At 39.2% G+C, this 18,372-nt stretch overlaps 1 protein-coding gene across 2 annotated transcripts in view; it reads right to left on the bottom strand.

Moving 5' to 3' along the window:
* The window catches only part of LOC128706601 (PR domain zinc finger protein 15), a 132,752-nt gene that overhangs the window by 43,826 nt on the left and 70,554 nt on the right, over window positions 1–18,372 (bottom strand). For both annotated transcript variants that reach the window (XM_070087941.1, XM_070087931.1), the window contains one exon: window positions 2,106–2,200. In XM_070087941.1, coding sequence (XP_069944042.1) covers window positions 2,106–2,200 — 95 coding nt within the window. The remainder of the gene's footprint in view (window positions 1–2,105; window positions 2,201–18,372) is intronic.

Below are 18,372 nucleotides of genomic sequence, written 5' to 3'. Positions count from 1 at the left end.
ATCTTTCAATGTTTTACTACCCGTGTATACAACAATATCCAACACCAGGCCACTGTCACAATCACAGAGTACAAACAATTTTATACCAAAGCGGTTCCTCTTGCTCGGTATATACTGCTTGAATGACAGTCTACCTTTGAAAAAAATCAAAGACTCGTCAATTACAAGATTCTTGAATGGATAAAAGTATATCCTGAACTTTTGTTTGAGATACATGAAAACATTTCTAATCTTGTATAATCTGTCACTTCTGTCAGGCCTGGTTTTGTCAGAGAAGTGCAACATACGTAACAGTAAGATAAACCTGTTCACTGGTATTATTTCACTGAAGGATGGGGTACAAATTAGCCGATCTGTGGACCAGTATGCTTTTATATTATGCTTATAGACGTGAGGCATAAGCATTATTGTTGCAAAAAGCAAATACATTTCTGCAACAGTCGTCTCTTTCCACCTGTGTAGTCTTGACTGTGGTGATAAGATCGTATTTGCCATGGTGTACTGAAAATACTTATTACTTTCCCTGACAATAATTTCCATCAATGGCTGGTCAAAGAATAATTCAAAGAATTCCAGTTCATTGGCCGTGGTTCCAAGGGGACAGGTAGGTAGAATTCCACTTTGAGAGTCATCAAAGTGGTGAGGGCTGGGAACAAAATTGGGATTTTGCTGCCAATCCCAGATACGGTTTGCTGGTGAATACTGGACATCATAGGCTGGTTGTACGGGTGGTTGTGGCGGGCTGGTGGGTGACGCTCCGCTTTGTCCTTGAACTGACGAGTCAGCAGCGTGGGTCCCCGCGTGGCACAGCGAGTCACGCATGGCGGTGCCACTACCACCACCAGCCCCACTAACACCATCCACTGATGTCTGTGGCCCATCCATGCCAAGTGTAGCCACATCATCCTCACTATCACTACCTAAAACGGGTGTAGGGCCACGGGATGTACTCCGGGATGTACTCCGTCCCCTGGGCACAGCATAGGGTACACTACCCGAGCGCATGCGGCGGCGAACATACCGACGCTTCACTGGTGAATATGTTTCCTCACTATCACTACTCGAATGATCGTCGAGCGCAATAAAATCACAATCCACGTCAGAATCATCGTCATTACTGAAGTCAGAGGCCAGGCCACGGGAAAATATTAGTTTTCTCTTACGTTTAGGAACACCCGACCGTGAGTCACGAGTGCCCACACCAGAGGTAGAAGGTCGAGGATCGTCGGGGTTTTCTGCACTATTATCGATATCCTGGTCATTATTTTCGGTCACTAACTTATCAAAGCCGTAGAATTCGTCTTCATTTCCACTTCCATCAGTGTCAGAACTATCAGACAGGAAGAGGAGAGTCCCAATTTTCCGGGGAGTGAGAGCTGACTTGCGACGAGGCATGGTGAACAAGGGTGACTGAGCCGGCGTTCCCACAATGCTATGCAGGCGCCTAGATTTTTTGTTTACGGCGCACACCCACGGCGCAGACCCATTCTCTCATATGTAGGCCTATGAGCGCTTTCGCGCTAAATTTGACGGCGCTAGAATTTTGGCGTAGATCTACGGTTTGGACACTCACCGACCAGCCGTAGATCTACGGGACGGACCCTGAAAGGGTTAAAAAGAAACTTTTTTTTTCATTTTGGGCCACCCTGCTTCAGTGGGATATGGCCAGTTTGTTTATAGAAGCGGCAGTAATGTGTGTACTGTATATGCATTGTTTAGGCCTAGCTCTATTGCTCACTTAATTTAATACACGTTAAGTGTAAACATGTTTTCAGGCTTTTTATATGCATTTGAAAGTGAAAAAAGGCTATGTTTCACTTTACAGCAATTTTCGCTTTACAGCAGCAGCCCGGAATCTAACCTGCTGTCCAAGTGGGGTCCTCCTATACAAGTTTTAAACTGTATATTACAGTCTCATCTAAAAAGAAGGTAGTGAATTGTAGAATTTTACTAGCAACAGATTTGCAATTACTCTAAACAGGTCTGACAGATCACTATTTTAATTAAACTGTTAAAAAATATTGGAAATATTGAAATGTAAACACTTTAATAAATTTTTTTTTTTTTTTTTTGCAGAGAATAAAAAACATTGTATCTGAACTCACCTCTTTATATCCTCTTCTCCCTGGATCATCTACAGCTTCCTCGTCATCACTATACACTTCATGTTTTACTGGCTCTTCATGCTCAACTCTGCAGTCTATGGGGTAAAAACATACAAGCTGTTATCAGAGACAAATATTAATGTTAGGTAAAAGGACACATGTGCAACTAATGCAACATTTTATTGCGGCAACATTTCACTTTCCAGGAGCTTAGTCAAGCAGATGGCTTGATAAAGCTCATGGAGAACGAAACGTTGCCACAGTAAAACGTCACATTAGTTGCATATGTGTCCTCATACCTTACACGTTGTCTTTTTCTTCTTCTTCTTTTCAACAAACTGAGCATATCCCACATAAGCAGGGTGGCCCAAAAAGAAAAACAAAAGTTTCTTCTTTTTAAATTTAGTAACATATACAGGAGAAGGGCTTACTAGCCCCTTGCTCTTGGCATTTTAGTCACCTCTTACAACACACATGGCTTACAGAGGAAGCATTCTGTTCCACTTTCCCATGGAGATAAGCAGAAATAAACAAGAACAAGAAAGAAAATAGAAGAAAACCTTGAGGGGTGTGCATATATATGCTTGTACAAGTTAGAGGTATGGGGTAGGTTTAAAAATGTAGTGTTAGAGTGTTCAGCAGAAGTTTGTCGTTACAGGAAAGTGGGTGCGGGGAGGAAGAGGAGCGATAGGTGGAATGATGATGTAAAGAGAGTAGTAAGGGAGAAAAAGTTAGCATATGAGAAGTTTTTACAAAGTAGAAGTGATGCAAGGAGGGAAGAGTATATGGAGAAAAAGAGAGAGGTTAAGAGAGTGGTGAAGCAATGAAAAAAGAGAGCAAATGAGAGAGTGGGTGAGATGTTATCAACAAATTTTGTTGAAAATAAGAAAAAGCTTTGGGGTGAGATTAACAAGTTAAGGAAGCCTAGAGAACAAATGGATTTGTCAGTTAAAAATAGGAGAGGAGAGTTATTAAATGGAGAGTTAGAGGTATTGGGAAGATGGAAGGAATATTTTGAGGAATTGTTGAATGTTGATGAAGATAGGGAAGCTGTGATTTCATATATAGGGCAAGGAGGAATAACATATAGTAGGAGTGAGGAAGAACCAGTTGTGAGTGTGGGGGAAGTTCGTGAGGCAGTATGTAAAATGAAAGGGGTAAGGCAACTGGGATTGATGGGATAAAGATAGAAATGTTAAAAGCAGGTGGAGATATAGTTTTGGAGTGGTTGGTGCTATTATTTAATAAATGTATGGAAGAGGGTAAGGTACCTAGGGATTGGCAGAGAGCATGCATAGTTCCTTTGTATAAAGGCAAAGGGGACAAAAGAGAGTGCAAAAATTATAGGGGGGATAAGTCTGTAGAGTATACCTGGTAAAGTGTAAGGTAGAGTTATTATTGAAAGAATTAAGAGTAAGACGGAGAACAGGATAGCAGATGAACAAGGAGGCTTTCGGAAAGGTACGGGGTGTGTGGACCAGGTGTTTACAGTGAAACATATAAGTGAACAGTATTTAGATAAGGCTAAAGAGGTTTTTGTGGCATTTATGGATTTGGAAAAGGCGTATGACAGGGTGGATAGGGGGGCAATGTGGTAGATGTTGCAGATGTATGGTATAGGAGGTAGGTTACTGAAAGCAGTGAAGAGTTTTTACGAGGATAGTGAGGCTCAAGTTAGAGTATGTAGGAAAGATGGAGATTATTTCCTAAAAGCAGGCTTTAGAAAAGGATGTGTGATGTCACCATGGTTGTTCAATATACAGGAAGGCCCCGCTTTACGGCGTTTCACTTTACGGCGTTCTGCTAATACGGACATTTCAAATTATGACCAAAACTCGCTATACGGCTCCCCCCCACCTGACTTTCTAATACGGTCACCGTGCCCCACCCTGTTTGTTTACATTCTCCATGAGCTCAGTAAGCACTAAGTCTCTCCATTTTGTCTGGAAACTCCAAAATTTCATATGTTTTTAAGTTATTTCATATTTTATATATACTCTGATAATTATACTTATGTATACCTGTACCTAAATAAACTTACATACTGTGCTGGCATGCAGGTACACATTAAAATTGGTAAGTGTCTTATGTCTCCAGACGTCATATTAGTAATGATAATAATAATCATCGAGTCATTTAAATGTCGTATATTACGTTAATATACACATTTTCATTAATCCATCCATGATATTTTTTTCAAAATTATATAATAAACACGATGCATGACATATAAATAAGATAAATACACCCCACAGTAGAATAAATAAACATAAATGTGAGATGTGGTAGCAGACGACTTGCACAAGTGACGCCATATTAGAAATGATAATAATAATAATAACAATACTCACCGAGTCTCATTAAATGTCGTATATTACGGTAATATACACATTTTCATTAATCCATCCATGATATTTTTTTCAAAATTATATAATAAACACGATGCATAACATGTAAATAAGATAAATACACCCCACAGTAGAATAAATAAACATAAATGTGAGATGTGGTAGCAGACGACTTGCACAAGTGACGCCATATTAGAAATGATAATAATAAAAACAATACTCACCGAGTCTCATTAAATGTCATATATTACGTTAATATACACATTTTCATTAATCCATCCATGATATTTTTTTCAAAATTATATAATAAACACGATACATAACATAAAAAGATGATAAATACACCCCACAATAGAATAAATAAACATAAATATAAGATGTGGGAGCCACATAACTTGTACAAGTGACGGCAAGATTAACATTTTCTCTAATCTAACATAAGAGAAAATGTGTTACTGGGGGTAACTGTAGAAAATTATTCCTTTCGTATGTATGTAAGTTTATTCAGGTATACACAAATACAGTTACATAGATTATCATACATAACATCATACGTGTAGAGAACCTAGGATAACCCAAAAAAGTCAGTGTGACTTATTTCCATTGCCTTCACTCAGAGCTTCATTTCTTCTCAAAATCATGTTACATGAGAATGGGAGTGTTCTTCTTTATTAATTCTACCGTATCAATGTAGAGACAACCTGTACACAATGTAACTTGTACACAAACCAGACGTGTACACTTCGTTTGTTTACAAAACTTACGTTCGCCTGGTTTGTTTACATAACTCTGCGCCTGTCCCCTCTCATGTACTCATTCTTTCTCTCTCTCATTTACTCGTTTTATCTCATTTACTTACTCCTGACCCTACATTAAGATTACAAATATTTTAAGGTAAGTAATGAGTGAACTGTATATACATTTTATCGCTCTGGGATGCTTAAATATCATAGAATAGTATGTGTGGGTGGGGTGGCCTGATAAGGTAGCCTGGCTATTACCATACATACCACACTTGATTTCTTACAATAAATACTACTTGTCTCACCCTAGATTAAGACTATAAATATTTTAAGGTAAGTAATGAGTGCACTATGTGTGTATTGTACTTTTTTATTGTTTTTTGATGCCTGGTTCTATTGCTAACTTAATATATGTTAGTGTAAACTTGTTATCTAGTGTTTGTATGCATTTATAAGTGGAAAAAAAGGGTGTTCCACTTTACGGCGGTTTCCGCTTTACGGCGGTAGCCTGGAACCTAACCTGCCGTATAAGTGGGGCCCTCCTGTATTTATAGATGAGGTTGTAAGAGAAGTAAATGTGAGGGTCTTGGCAAGAGGTGTGGAGTTAAAGGATAAAGAATCACACATAAAGTGGGAATTGTTACAGTTGCTCTTTGCTGATGACACTGTGCTCTTGGGTGATTCTGAAGAGAAATTGCAGAGGTTGGTGGATGAATTTGGTAGGGTATGTAAAAGAAGAAAATTTAAAGTGAATACAGGAAAGAGTAAGGTTATGAGGATAACAAAAAGATTAGGTGATGAAAGATTAGATATCAGATTGGAGGGAGAGAGTATGGAGGAGGTGAATGTATTCAGATACGGTGGTCCCTCGCTTTTCATAGTTCTCGGCAATCATAAATTTCGGAAACCATAGGGATATTTTCGTATAAACATGGGCTCGCTTTTCATAGGTTGACTCGCGAGTAGTAGTTCGTCCGGGACGTGTACCCACGGCGTGAGCCGTGGTGGCAGCCAGTCTGGCATTGTTTACCAGTGAGCGAAGGTCCCCTCACATGCTCCAGTAAAATATTTCATAACATTCCATTTATTTTAGTGCTTGCAAGTACTAAACAAGCTACCATGGCTCCAAAGAAAGCTCCTAATGCCAAGCCTGTGGTAAAGAAGGTGAGAAATATGATTGAATTTAAGAAAACTACATGAAGAGAAGTTGCAGAGATTGGTGGATGAATTTGGTAGGGTGTGCAAAAGAAGAAAATTAAAAGTGAATACAGGAAAGAGTAAGGTTATGACGATAACAAAAATATTAGGTGATGAAAGATTGGATATCAGATTGGAGGGAGAGAGTATGGAGGAGGTGAATGTATTCAGATATTTGGGAGTGGACGTGTCAGCGGATGGGTCTATGAAGGATGAGGTGAATCATAGAATTGATGAGGGGAAAAGGGTGAGTGGTGCACTTAGGAGTCTGTGGAGACAAAGAACTTTGTCCTTGGAGGCAAAGAGGGGAATGTATGAGAGTATAGTTTTACCAACACTCTTATATGGGTGTGAAGCATGGGTGATGAATGTTGCAGTGAGGAGAAGGCTGGAGGCAGTGGAGATGTCATGTCTGAGGGCAATGTGTGGTGTGAATATAATGCAGAGAATTCGTAGTTTGGAAGTTAGGAGGAGGTGCGGGATTACCAAAACTGTTGTCCAGAGGGCTGAGGAAGGGTTGTTGAGGTGGTTCGGACATGTAGAGAGAATGGAGCGAAACAGAATGACTTCAAGAGTGTATCAGTCTGTAGTGGAAGGAAGGCGGGGTAGGGGTCGGCCTAGGAAAGGTTGGAGGGAGGGGGTAAAGGAGGTTTTGTGTGTGAGGGGCTTGGACTTCCAGCAGGCGTGCGTGAGCGTGTTTGATAGGAGTGAATGGAGACGAATGGTTTTTAATACTTGACGTGCTGTTGGAGTGTGAGCAAAGTAACATTTATGAAGGGGTTCAGGGAAACCGGCAGGCCGGACTTGAGTCCTGGAGATGGGAAGTACAGTGCCTGCACTCTGAAGGAGGGGTGTTAATGTTGCAGTTTAAAAACTGTAGTGTAAAGCACCCTTCTGGCATGACAGTGATGGAGTGAATGATGGTGAAAGTTTTTCTTTTTCGGGCCACCCTGCCTTGGTGGGAATCGGCCAGTGTGATAATAAAAAAAAAAAATGTACATTTCAGGTAAAAAATTTTTTTGTTTTAATACTTCTGGGTGTCAGGAACAGATTAATTGTATTTACATTATTTCTTATGGGGAAAATTGATTCACAAATCGTAAATTTCGTTTACAGTAGCTCCTCCAGGAACAGATTAATTATGAAAAACGAGGGACAACTGTATTTGGGAGTGGATGTGTCAGCGGATAGGTCTATGAAAGATGAGGTGAATCATAGAATTGATGAGGGGAAAAGGGTGAGCAGTGCACTTAGGAGTCTGTGGAGACAAAGAACTTTGTCCTTGGAGGCAAAGAGGGAAATGTATGAGAGTATAGCTTTACCAATGCTCTTACATGGGTGTGAAGCATGGGTGATGAATGTTGCAGTGAGGAGAAGGCTGGAGGCAGTGGAGATGTCATGTCTGAGGGCAATGTGTGGTGTGAATATAATGCAGAGAATTCGTAGTTTGAAAGTTAGGAGGAGGTGCGGGATTGCCAAAACAGTTGTCCAGAGGACTGAGGAAGGGTTGTTGAGGTGGTTCAGACATGTAGAGAAAATGGAACAAAACAGAATGACTTCAAGAGTGTATCAGTCTGTAGTGAAAGGAAGGCGGGGTAGGGGTCAGCCTAGGAAAGGTTGGAGGGAGGGGGTAAAGGAGGTTTTGATAGGAGTGAATGGAGACAAATGGTTTTTAATACTTGACGTGCTGTTGGAGTGTGAGCAAAGTAACATTTATGAAGGGATTCAGGGAAACCGGCAGGCCGGACTTGAGTCCTGGAGATGGGAAGTACAGTGCCTGCACTCTAAAGGAGGGGTGTTAATGTTGCAGTTTAAAAACTGTAGTATAAAGCACCCTTCTGGCAAGACAGTGATGGAGTGAATGATGGTGAAAGTTTTCCTTTTTCGGGCCACCCTGCCTTGGTGGGAATCAGCCAGTGTGTTAATAATAAAAAAAAAAAAATGTTAGTGTGACCTAAGTGAAGTAGAAATAGCAAGATGTACCTGAAATCTTGCACATTTATGAAACAAAAAAAAAGACACCAGCAATCCTACAATTATGTAAAACAATTACAGGCTTCCATTTTACAATCTACCAACATTATTACAAAAAAAATTATTACAGTATGTATCCACTGACTCCATGGGTAAGTGGAACAGAATTCTTCCTCCATAAGCCATGTGTGTTGTAAGAAACAACTAAAATGCCGGGAGCAAGGAATTAGTAACCCCTTCTCCTGTATAAATTACTAAATTTAAAAAGAAAAACTTTAATTTTTCTTTTTAGGTCACCCTACCTCAGTGGGATATGGCCAGTTTGTTGAAAAAAAAAATACATCCACTGAATTGTGATGTCTGTGCACTTCTGGCAAGACAGCTATTGAGTGAATGATGGTGAATGGATTTTCATCTTTGGACCATCGCACCTTCATGGAAAATGGCTATGGTAGAAAAAAAATCCATACTACACAAATAACTTTACCTCTTGATGGAAACCAATGAGAGGTGAGTGTAAGAACATAAGGAAGAAGGAGCACAGCAGCAGGTCTACTAATCCCTGATAGGCAGGTCCAGCTCACACCCACTCATGTACTTGTCTAACCTATTTATAAAGTTACTCAAAGTTTTTTACTTCATTGACAATACTCAGGAGTTTCTTCCACAACTCTATTACTAAACCAGTGCTCTTTTCTAAAGATATGCCACAAATAGAATCTACACTTATGTATCGACTAACAGTGAGACACTTCTCCTTCACTATCTGCAGATTCATGAACTGTGGATTTACTAATTAACATTCATTCCTACCCAAACATAGTTAGGAAGTTTTGTTCACAGTTCTGGTTTGAAGACACATTTAAAAAGCTGCAAGATGAGAGTTAGTTTATTAAGTAGTATTTTCATTATTACCAAATCCCAAATTTCCTTATTTATGTATATAGCAACACCTTTTTTTATAAATAAATATTAGTTGCAACAAATGCAATAAACAAAAGCATCAGGTTTGCAAGTTGAGAATTTACATGTTGTCAAGTTGTCTTGCTGGTGGATGGCCTTATTGCAATTTAAACTTGTTCCTGCTGGAGAAACTTACCCAATTTCACTTATTTTATAACAAGTTCACAACTAGCTTACAGTAAGCAAGTTTCACACCTGGAGTATACCTGAATGATGTTCCGAGGGTCAACGCCCCAGTGGCCCAGTCCATGACAAGGCCTTGCGGTGAATCATGGACTGATCAATCAGGCTGTTGCTGCTGGCCACACACAACAGTCATAAGAAACATAAGAACATAAGTAAGAAGGAAAACTGCAACAGGCCTACTGGCCTATGTGAGGTAGCTCCAATTCTCCTACCAGCTTAAGCCAATGCCTTGACCTAGTGAGGTCAGACACATCACTTAAGGGAGGAGCAGTGCATCCGACAAAGTAGCACAAGCTAGTCAGGTCCAACTCACACCCACCCACACCCACTCGTGTATTTATCCAACCTATTTTTAAAACTACACAACGTCCCAGCATCTATGACGGTACTGGGGAGTTTGTTCCACTCCTCCACAACTCTATTACCAAACCAGTGCTTTCCTATATCATTCCTGAATCTGAATTTTTCCAATTTAAAGCCAATGCTGTGAGTCCTGTCCATGTTAGATATTTTTACCACGCTATTTACACCCCCTTTATTAATTCCAGTCTTCCATTTATACACCTCAATCATATTCCCCCCCAATTCTACACCTTTCTAGAGAGTGCAGATTCAGGGCCCTCAGTCTATCCTCATAGGGAAGATTTCTGATACATGGGATCAACTTTGTCATCCTCCTTTGTACGTTTTCTAGTGCATTTATATCCATTCTGTAATACGGTGACCAAAACTGTGCAGCATAATCTAAATGAGGCCTAACCAAAGATATAGTATAAAGTTGAAGAACAACCTGAGGACTTCTATTGTTTATACCTCTTGCTATGAAGCCAAGGATTCTGTTAGCTTTATTGCGAGCACTAATGCACTGTTGTCTTGGTTTTAGATTACTACTAACCAGAACTCCTAAATCCTTTTCACAATCCGAAACATTAAGATCTACATTATTTAGTTTATATGTGGAATGGTTATTTTCCTGTCCAACATTTAGAACTTCGCATTTGTCTAAAACTGCACCTGCCATTTTTCCAACAACTGCATGAATCTATTCAAATCATCCTGGAGTGCTCTAACATCCTCATTAGAATGAATTGGATGGCCTATTTTGGTGTCATCAGCAAATTTGCTTATGTCACTATTTATTCCCTCATCTATGTCATTTATGTAGATTGTGAACAACAAGGGGCCCAATACTGACCCCTGTGGAACACCGCTTGTGACTTGCCCCATTCTGATTTCTCCCCATTTATGCAAACTCTCTGCTGCCTATTCGTCAACCACACTTCAACCCAGGAAAAAATTTCTCCTCCTATTCCGTGTGCCTTAAGTTTCCTCAATAGCCTCTGGTGTGGAACTCTATTGAAAGCCTTACTGAAGTCCATATACACAATATCATATTCAATACCATGATCTACCTCCTCAAATACCTTAGTGAAGAAAGTTAGTAAATTCGTAAGACAGGAACACCCCTTTGTAAAACCGTGCTGAGATTCATTAATCAATTTATGGCTTTCAAGATGGCTACGAATTGCTTCGGCAATTACTGATTCCATAAATTTTCCCACTGTGCAGGTAAGGCTTACTGGTCTATCGTTCAAAGGTAAGGACCTGTCACCAGCCTTGTAAATAGGTATTACATTTGCCATTTTCCACTTATCAGGCACTATGCCAGTTTGTAGTGATAAGTTGAAAAGATTAGCCAAAGGTATGCTAAGCTCTTCTTTACATTCCTTTAACACCCTTGCAAACAGTTCATCAGGGCCTGGAGATTTGTTAGATTTTAATTTCTCTATTCGTCTGAGGACCATATCACTAGTTACTGCAATCGTGCAGTTTATTATCATCCTGTTCTACATAATCTACTATTTCTGGAATTTCACTAGTATCTTTTTTTTTTTTTTCGCCGGTATTCTCCCGGCCCGGGTCTTTTATCTTCCTAGGTACAAACTGAGAGGAAGTAGGTATTTAGAATTTCACACATATCCTTATCACTGTCAGTGATCTGACCAGAGTTACTCTTAAGTGGGTCAATCTTGTCCCTAATCTTACTTCTGTATACCTGAAAGAACCCTTTTGGGTTAGTCTTTGAATCCCTTGCGACCTTAGCCTCATAATCCCTTTTTGCTTTTCTTATTACTTTTTTTATTTCTCTCTTTAATTGAATATATTGATTTCTTAACTGCCCATCCCCTCTTTTGATATGCCTATATATGCCTCTCTTTTGACCAATGAGATGTTTTAATCTATTGTTCATCCATTTGGGATCATTTTTGTTAGATCTAATTTTCCTACTTGGAACAAAAGTTGTCTGGGCAGCTAGAACTATGCTCTGAAAAACATCATATTGGCAACCAAGATCACCTACCTGACCCATAGTCAGGACATCCCAATTTAGCCCACCCAGGTAATTTTTCAGTCCCATGAAATCGGCCAAGTGAAAGTCTGGAACAGAGATTTGATTGCAGTTATCCGGGCAATTCCATGATATATTGAAACTAAGTGATTTGTGATTGCTTTTCCCAAGCTCATCATTAACCTCAAGATCATTAACTAGTGATTCTTTTTTGGTAAGAACCAAGTCAAGCAGATTGTTTCCTCTAGTTGGTTCTGTCACAAACCGTTTTAAAAAGGAATCCTGAACCATATCAAGAATGTCACTAGATTCAAGGTTTCCTGTCACACTGTTCCAATCAATTTGTCTAAAGTTAAAATATCCCATTAACACAACATTTTCATATCTAGATGCCTTATGAATTTTGTCCCATAGCAGCTACTGCACTGTCTATCAAGGTTTGGGGGCCTATAAATAACACCCAAAATTAACTTTTCACGACCCTCGAGAAACTGAAGCCAAACAGATACTGTGTCCGATGTTTCTAATCTTATATCATGTCTAACACAACAATTTAAATCATCCCTGACATATATCACCACTCCACCACCCTTCCTGTTGACCCTATCAGTATGGAAGAGTTTATAACCCTGTATGTTGCATTCAGAAGGCATTTCTCTATCTTTCAAGTTGAACCAGGTCTCTGTTATAGCAATAATATCTATATTACCTGCACTTGCAAGTAATCTTAGCTCATCTATCTTATTTCCTTGTTTGCTGATCAATTGCTTTGTCTTTACTAGCAACTTTTTTTGAATATTGCTTTTTAAACATATCCCTGAGGCATCCTGGTTATATCTGTTGTTTTCAACCCTAGTACTGCAGCCTGATTGTTTCCCACAGACACCCATACCTCTATAATAATCTACCAGTTTAAAGTCCTTGACATGTCACCAATAACCCCCCTCCAGCACGAGAGAAATGAACCCCATCCCTTGCATATATATCACGTTTGCCATAGAATATGTCCCAGTTATCAATGAATGGGATTGCAAGTTCCTTGCAGTACCTGTCTAGCCAGCAATTTATACCAATTGCCCAAGATATCCATTCATTGCCCACTCCCCTTCTAGGAAAGATGCTACATATGACTGGGATCCCTCCCTTAGACCTGACTACATCTATGGCTGACCTACACTTATCCAGCAGCTCCTGTCTCCTGCCATTCCCAATGTCATTTTCACCAGTACTAAGACAGATAATGGGCTTGTTCCCATTACCTGACATAATATTATCCAACCTGCTGACTATGTCACCAACACCAGCTCCTGGGAGACACATCCTCTATCTGACCTTTCTATTTCTGTTACAAAAAGCACGGACCATATATCTGACCTGAGAATCTCCCACAATCAGAATATTCTTACCTTGATAAGCAGGGGAGTCAGTGGTACCTTTAATCTCACTAACCATTAAAGTACACTCGTCTTGGAAAACAGAGAATCGATTTCCTACCTTCACATCTTCTTTATTAACCTTCCTTATCATCCTTCTTCCTGAATTGTGAACCACTTGCCACTTAAAGCAGCTGCCACTCTCCAAATCATTGCTGGTAACTTCTTCCTCCTCACCAGCTACCACCATCTCACGCTCACTCTCAAACCCATCTAGATGAACCTTCAGCCTCCTATTTTCCTCCTAAAGAAGTAGAATCTCTTTCTTCAACACTTTAGCCTGAGATTCTAAAACACTACAACAAGCCATGGTGCTAGGTAACACCTCACACTAATCCCAGACAGCTTAGGACAGGTATGACCACATGTGACCACTAACCTCAGCGTACTGACAAGTGACCTCAGCATCCGGCTGGTCAAGTACGTACTGACTTTAGGTGCCTGTCCAGCTCCCTTGTGAAGACAGCCAGGGGTCTGTTGGTAATCCCCCTTATGTATGCTGGGAAGCAGTTGAGCAGTCTTGGGCCCCCAACACTTACTGTGTTGTCTCTTAAGTACTCATGGCACCCCTACTTTTCATCGCGGGGATGTTGCACTGCCTGCTGAGCCTTTTGCTTTTGAAGGGAGTGATTTCCATGTACAGATTTGGGACTAGTTCCTCTAGGACTTTCCAAGTGTATATTATCATGTATGTTTCTCACCTGCATTCCAAGGTCAACGAACTTCAACTGTTCCCAGTAATTTAGGTGCTTTATTATACTTATACGTACAGTGAAATTTCTCTGTATATTTGCTTGCCTTGAAAGGGGCCATTAGTGTACAGCAATATTCCAGCCTAAAGAGAACAAGTAATTTGAAGAGAATCATCATCGGTTTGGCAACCTTACTTCTGAAGGTTCTCATTATTGATCCTATCATTTTTCTAGCAGATATGGTAGAGTGTTGTGATATTTAACCCTTTCAGGGTCCACAGACCAAATTTCAAAGTGTGCACCAGGGTCCAAAAATTTAAAAAAGAAATTTTTTTTTTATTTTTTCTTATGAAATGGTAGAGAATCTTTTTCTGAAGGTAATAAAACAAAAAGTATGAAATTTGATGGAAAATTGACAAAATTATGCTCTCGCGAATTTTGATGTCTCAGCGATATTTACACATCAGCGATTTTACTGAATTTGACTCCCATTTTAGGCCAATTACATTATACCAGTTGACCAAATTCTTAGCTATTTCACTAGTATTACTTCTATTCTATCGGTTGAGCACAAGAAATCACCAACTACAAAATAAAGTGATCGAAAATTGGTAATTTGGCCAATTTAACAAAAAGTTCAAAATATTCCAGTTTCAAAATAGGGTCCAGAATAAACAATGAAGGTATTCCTAGCACTAAATTAACATTTCCTCTGTTCATTAGTTATGTTTTCAGGCTTTACAAATTAATTCAATTTTGATTTTTTATTCACATAATGAATTTTTATTCAAACCAAAAATAGAATATTTATTGTTATGCAATATTGTAATAATTGTATAAATAATATCACCACATTTGTGAACGTATATTAGACCCATCAGCTGGTGTGTATTAGACTTGGGAGGTCATTTGTTTACTCTTGAACATCGGCAAAATTTAACATTTATGCTACTTTGAGCTCAGTTTCAAGCCATTTCCAGTACTAAAACCAATCAAAATCATCTCTACTTCTGCAATATATCTTCCATTCTATCAAATGAGACCAAGAAATCGCAAATACAACTATAAAAAACATATGAAAAACAGTGCAAATTCGCTGTTTTTTTTCTCTCATTATGCACTGTGTGCTGCAGGATTTGCTTTATGTGGTGCACACATACCACATAGATATATTCTCTCATATCTAGGCCCAAATTTACCACTCACAGCTTATTAGAGTGAACTGAGCTCATGGCATAGATCTACGGTTTGGACCCTCAACTCAAAACCGTAGAACTGCGGCATGGACCCTGAAAGGGTTAAAAGTGAGATTCCCTGACATTACCACTCCTAGGTCCTCCACATTAGTTTTTCACTCTATTGTGTGCTAGAATTTGTTTTATACTCTGATCAAGTTTTTATTTCCTTTAGTTTTCCATAACAGAGAAACTGAAATTTGTTTTCATTGAACTTCATAGTTTTCTGTGACCCATTTCAAGATCTGGGTGATGTCTGCTTGGAGACTTGTAATGTCCTCGATGGATGATACTGTCATGCAAATTCTGGTATCATCAGCAAAGGAGGATATGGTGCTGTGACTTACCCCTGTCTATGTCAGATATGAGGATGAGGAAAATAATGGAAGCGAATAGTGTACCTTGTGGAACAGAGCTTTTCACTGTAGCCACTTCAGACTTTACTCTGTTTATTATTATTCGTTGTGTTCTATTTGTTAGGCAGTTATAGATCCACCTACCAAATATTCCATATGTTGCATAAGTGTCTCAATCTTCAACTTGTCGGGTTTTTCAAACCATTCATCACAACTGTCAGACACTGCAGCATCATGGGATCTTGTTACAAAGAATTCTTCAACACTTGTCCAACCTTTGGACGAAGACCTACTTCGACTAGTGGATGGTACCACTATGACCCTGCCTCCTCCTGCTTCGCCTCACCTGACTACAGTATATAAGCCATGTCTACGGCCCTATGCTGTAAATTCTACAAGATTGATGGACTGAACACATCGACTCTAGGCTGAGGGACTGATTACCTCAAACTCCTCCTCTCCTTACACCTTCTGCTTTGTACTGGACTGATGAAGCCACTGTGTGGTGAAGCGTTTCCTGAATAAAGATTCCCATATATTGCATAAGTGTCTCAATCTTCAAGGTCAAGTGTATTTTCCATTCTTGCTGGCTCCACTTTTTTGTGGCTTAAGGTGAATTTGTTGAAGAGATTTAATAACTTGTGTGTGCGAATTTTTATCCGAGCTGTCTCCTGGGGTTATCTCTGCCAGGTTATTTGCCACATTCCTTCATTTTAGGTGTCTTAAGTTGAAATCACCCAGCAACAAAATATCTGGGGTTGAAGTTGGAACAGAGGCATCACTAGAGTTAGTGTCACCCGGGGTGGAATCTCTGGTGTCACCCGGGGCAGCATCTTTGGTGTCACCTCCATAAAATCCAAGGGTGGGGGGATGGGGGAGTAAACTCCAGTTATGTCACTACTGCATGACCAGTGACAAATGTTTAACAATGAGAACGTTTAGGGCCATAAACTGAACAGCAGAATACTTCTCAACTTTATTAATGATAAAATAAATAATCATAGTAATATTGAGGAAACATAAGCTCAAATACCACTTTGAGTACAAGCAACAGATCCTACATTTTATTTATCTTCAACAATACTAAAACAAGCAAAAAAAAAAAACTGGAAAAATAAAGAAAAACACTGCAATATCAGGGAAATACTAGTTCCAATTTGACCTTGAGAACAGGTAGCATCTCAATGTATCTGATATTACATTTCCTTACCTTCAATCCTGCAAAATCATCTATCACATCATCAAAATCAATTATTTTCCCTATACAGTAGAACCTTGACTTACGAGTGTCCCAACTTACGAGGTTTTTGAGAAACGAGCCGTCCCTGGGTCGATTTTTTGCTCTGAGTTTTGAGCCAACATTTGAGTTACGAGCCAGCTCCCCCCTCCCTCAACCCAAAACCTGGACACCTCGCTTGTTTATCTATGATTTCATGCTTTAATTCCATGGACATCATTCTCTTTCTTCTGAGCAATAATAACAATATAATATTACAGTCAAGTCACTCATTAAGTCAGTCAGATCACTCAGTAAGTCGAGTCATTCAGTAAGTCAGTCAAGTCATTCAGTCAGTCAAGTCATTCAGTAAGTCAGTCAAGTCATTCAGTAAGTCAGTCAAGCCATTCAGTCAGTCAAGTCATTCAGTCAGTCAGTCAAAGTCATTCAGTCATGTCACTCAGTAAGTCAGGCATGTCACTTAGTAAGTCAGTCAAGTCATTCAGTAAGTCAGTCAAGTCATTCAGTAAGTCAGTCAAGTCACTCAGTAAGTCAGTCTAGTCATTCAGTAAGTCAGTCAGTTCAATCATTCAGTCAGTCACACAAACTCATGTTTACCTCTTTTTCTGTGTACAAAGTAACACTTCAATTACAGCTACAGGTTATCTCTTGTCTAATATCTTTGTTAATTCTAAGACTTAAGTGCTTATACCTCATCGTGCCACTTTCAGCAACACTGGTATGGCTAGTGGGTGTCATGATTGCTTGGCAGATACAAGATATAGTAATTAAAATTTCATAACACAATTGACAAACACAGCTGCCTTGTAGCAGAGAGAGACTGGACACATATGAATTATGAATGCTGGGATGGTAGGGTGGTGTCGGGGGGAAGGGGGGGGGGATGGTGGGGGGTGGCCGCTTGAGCAAAAGAGAATTTTTTTCCTTCCCACAAACTGAACCATGTTAAATTAATTATATGACGTGTTACATAAAATTGTGCAGCAATTCTTCAGTGGCGGTCTACTGTACTATTGTAATAATGAAAGAGCTTCAGTTCCCTAAATTAATAATAATAATAATAATAATAATAATAATAATAATAATACAATATAATAATAATAATAATAATAATATTATTATTATTATTATTATTATTATTATTATTATTATAACAACAGAGCTTCAGTTCCCTAAAATAATAATAATAATAATAATAATAATATTTATTATAATAATGATAGAGCTTCAGTTCCCTAAATTAATAAAAATAATGCATAATACGTATGTAATAATAATTCAGATTGCTTCTGCTAGTTGGCAGAGCTGGTAAGCAGTAAACATGTTTACATCCCTGTGGGGGCAGTTCTCTCGTGCTTGTTTGCATTTTTTTACAGTCATTTGTCCAAATTTCTTTTTTCTAACCATGGGTCTTAGTGATCTACTGCAGTTAGCCTCAAAAATACTCCATTTTCTCTTACAGCAAGAACATGGGAAGATACTATAGTCAAACTGGGAAAGAAATGGCGGACACTTCTGCCGCTGCCTCTGCCACCATATTATGGCCTATTTTA

Source organism: Cherax quadricarinatus, chromosome 2, assembly GCF_038502225.1.
Source record: "Cherax quadricarinatus isolate ZL_2023a chromosome 2, ASM3850222v1, whole genome shotgun sequence".
Taxonomy (NCBI): domain Eukaryota; kingdom Metazoa; phylum Arthropoda; class Malacostraca; order Decapoda; family Parastacidae; genus Cherax; species Cherax quadricarinatus.
The sequence above is the reverse complement of the archived record's forward strand: the minus strand, read 5'-3'. Positions and strand labels throughout refer to the sequence as shown.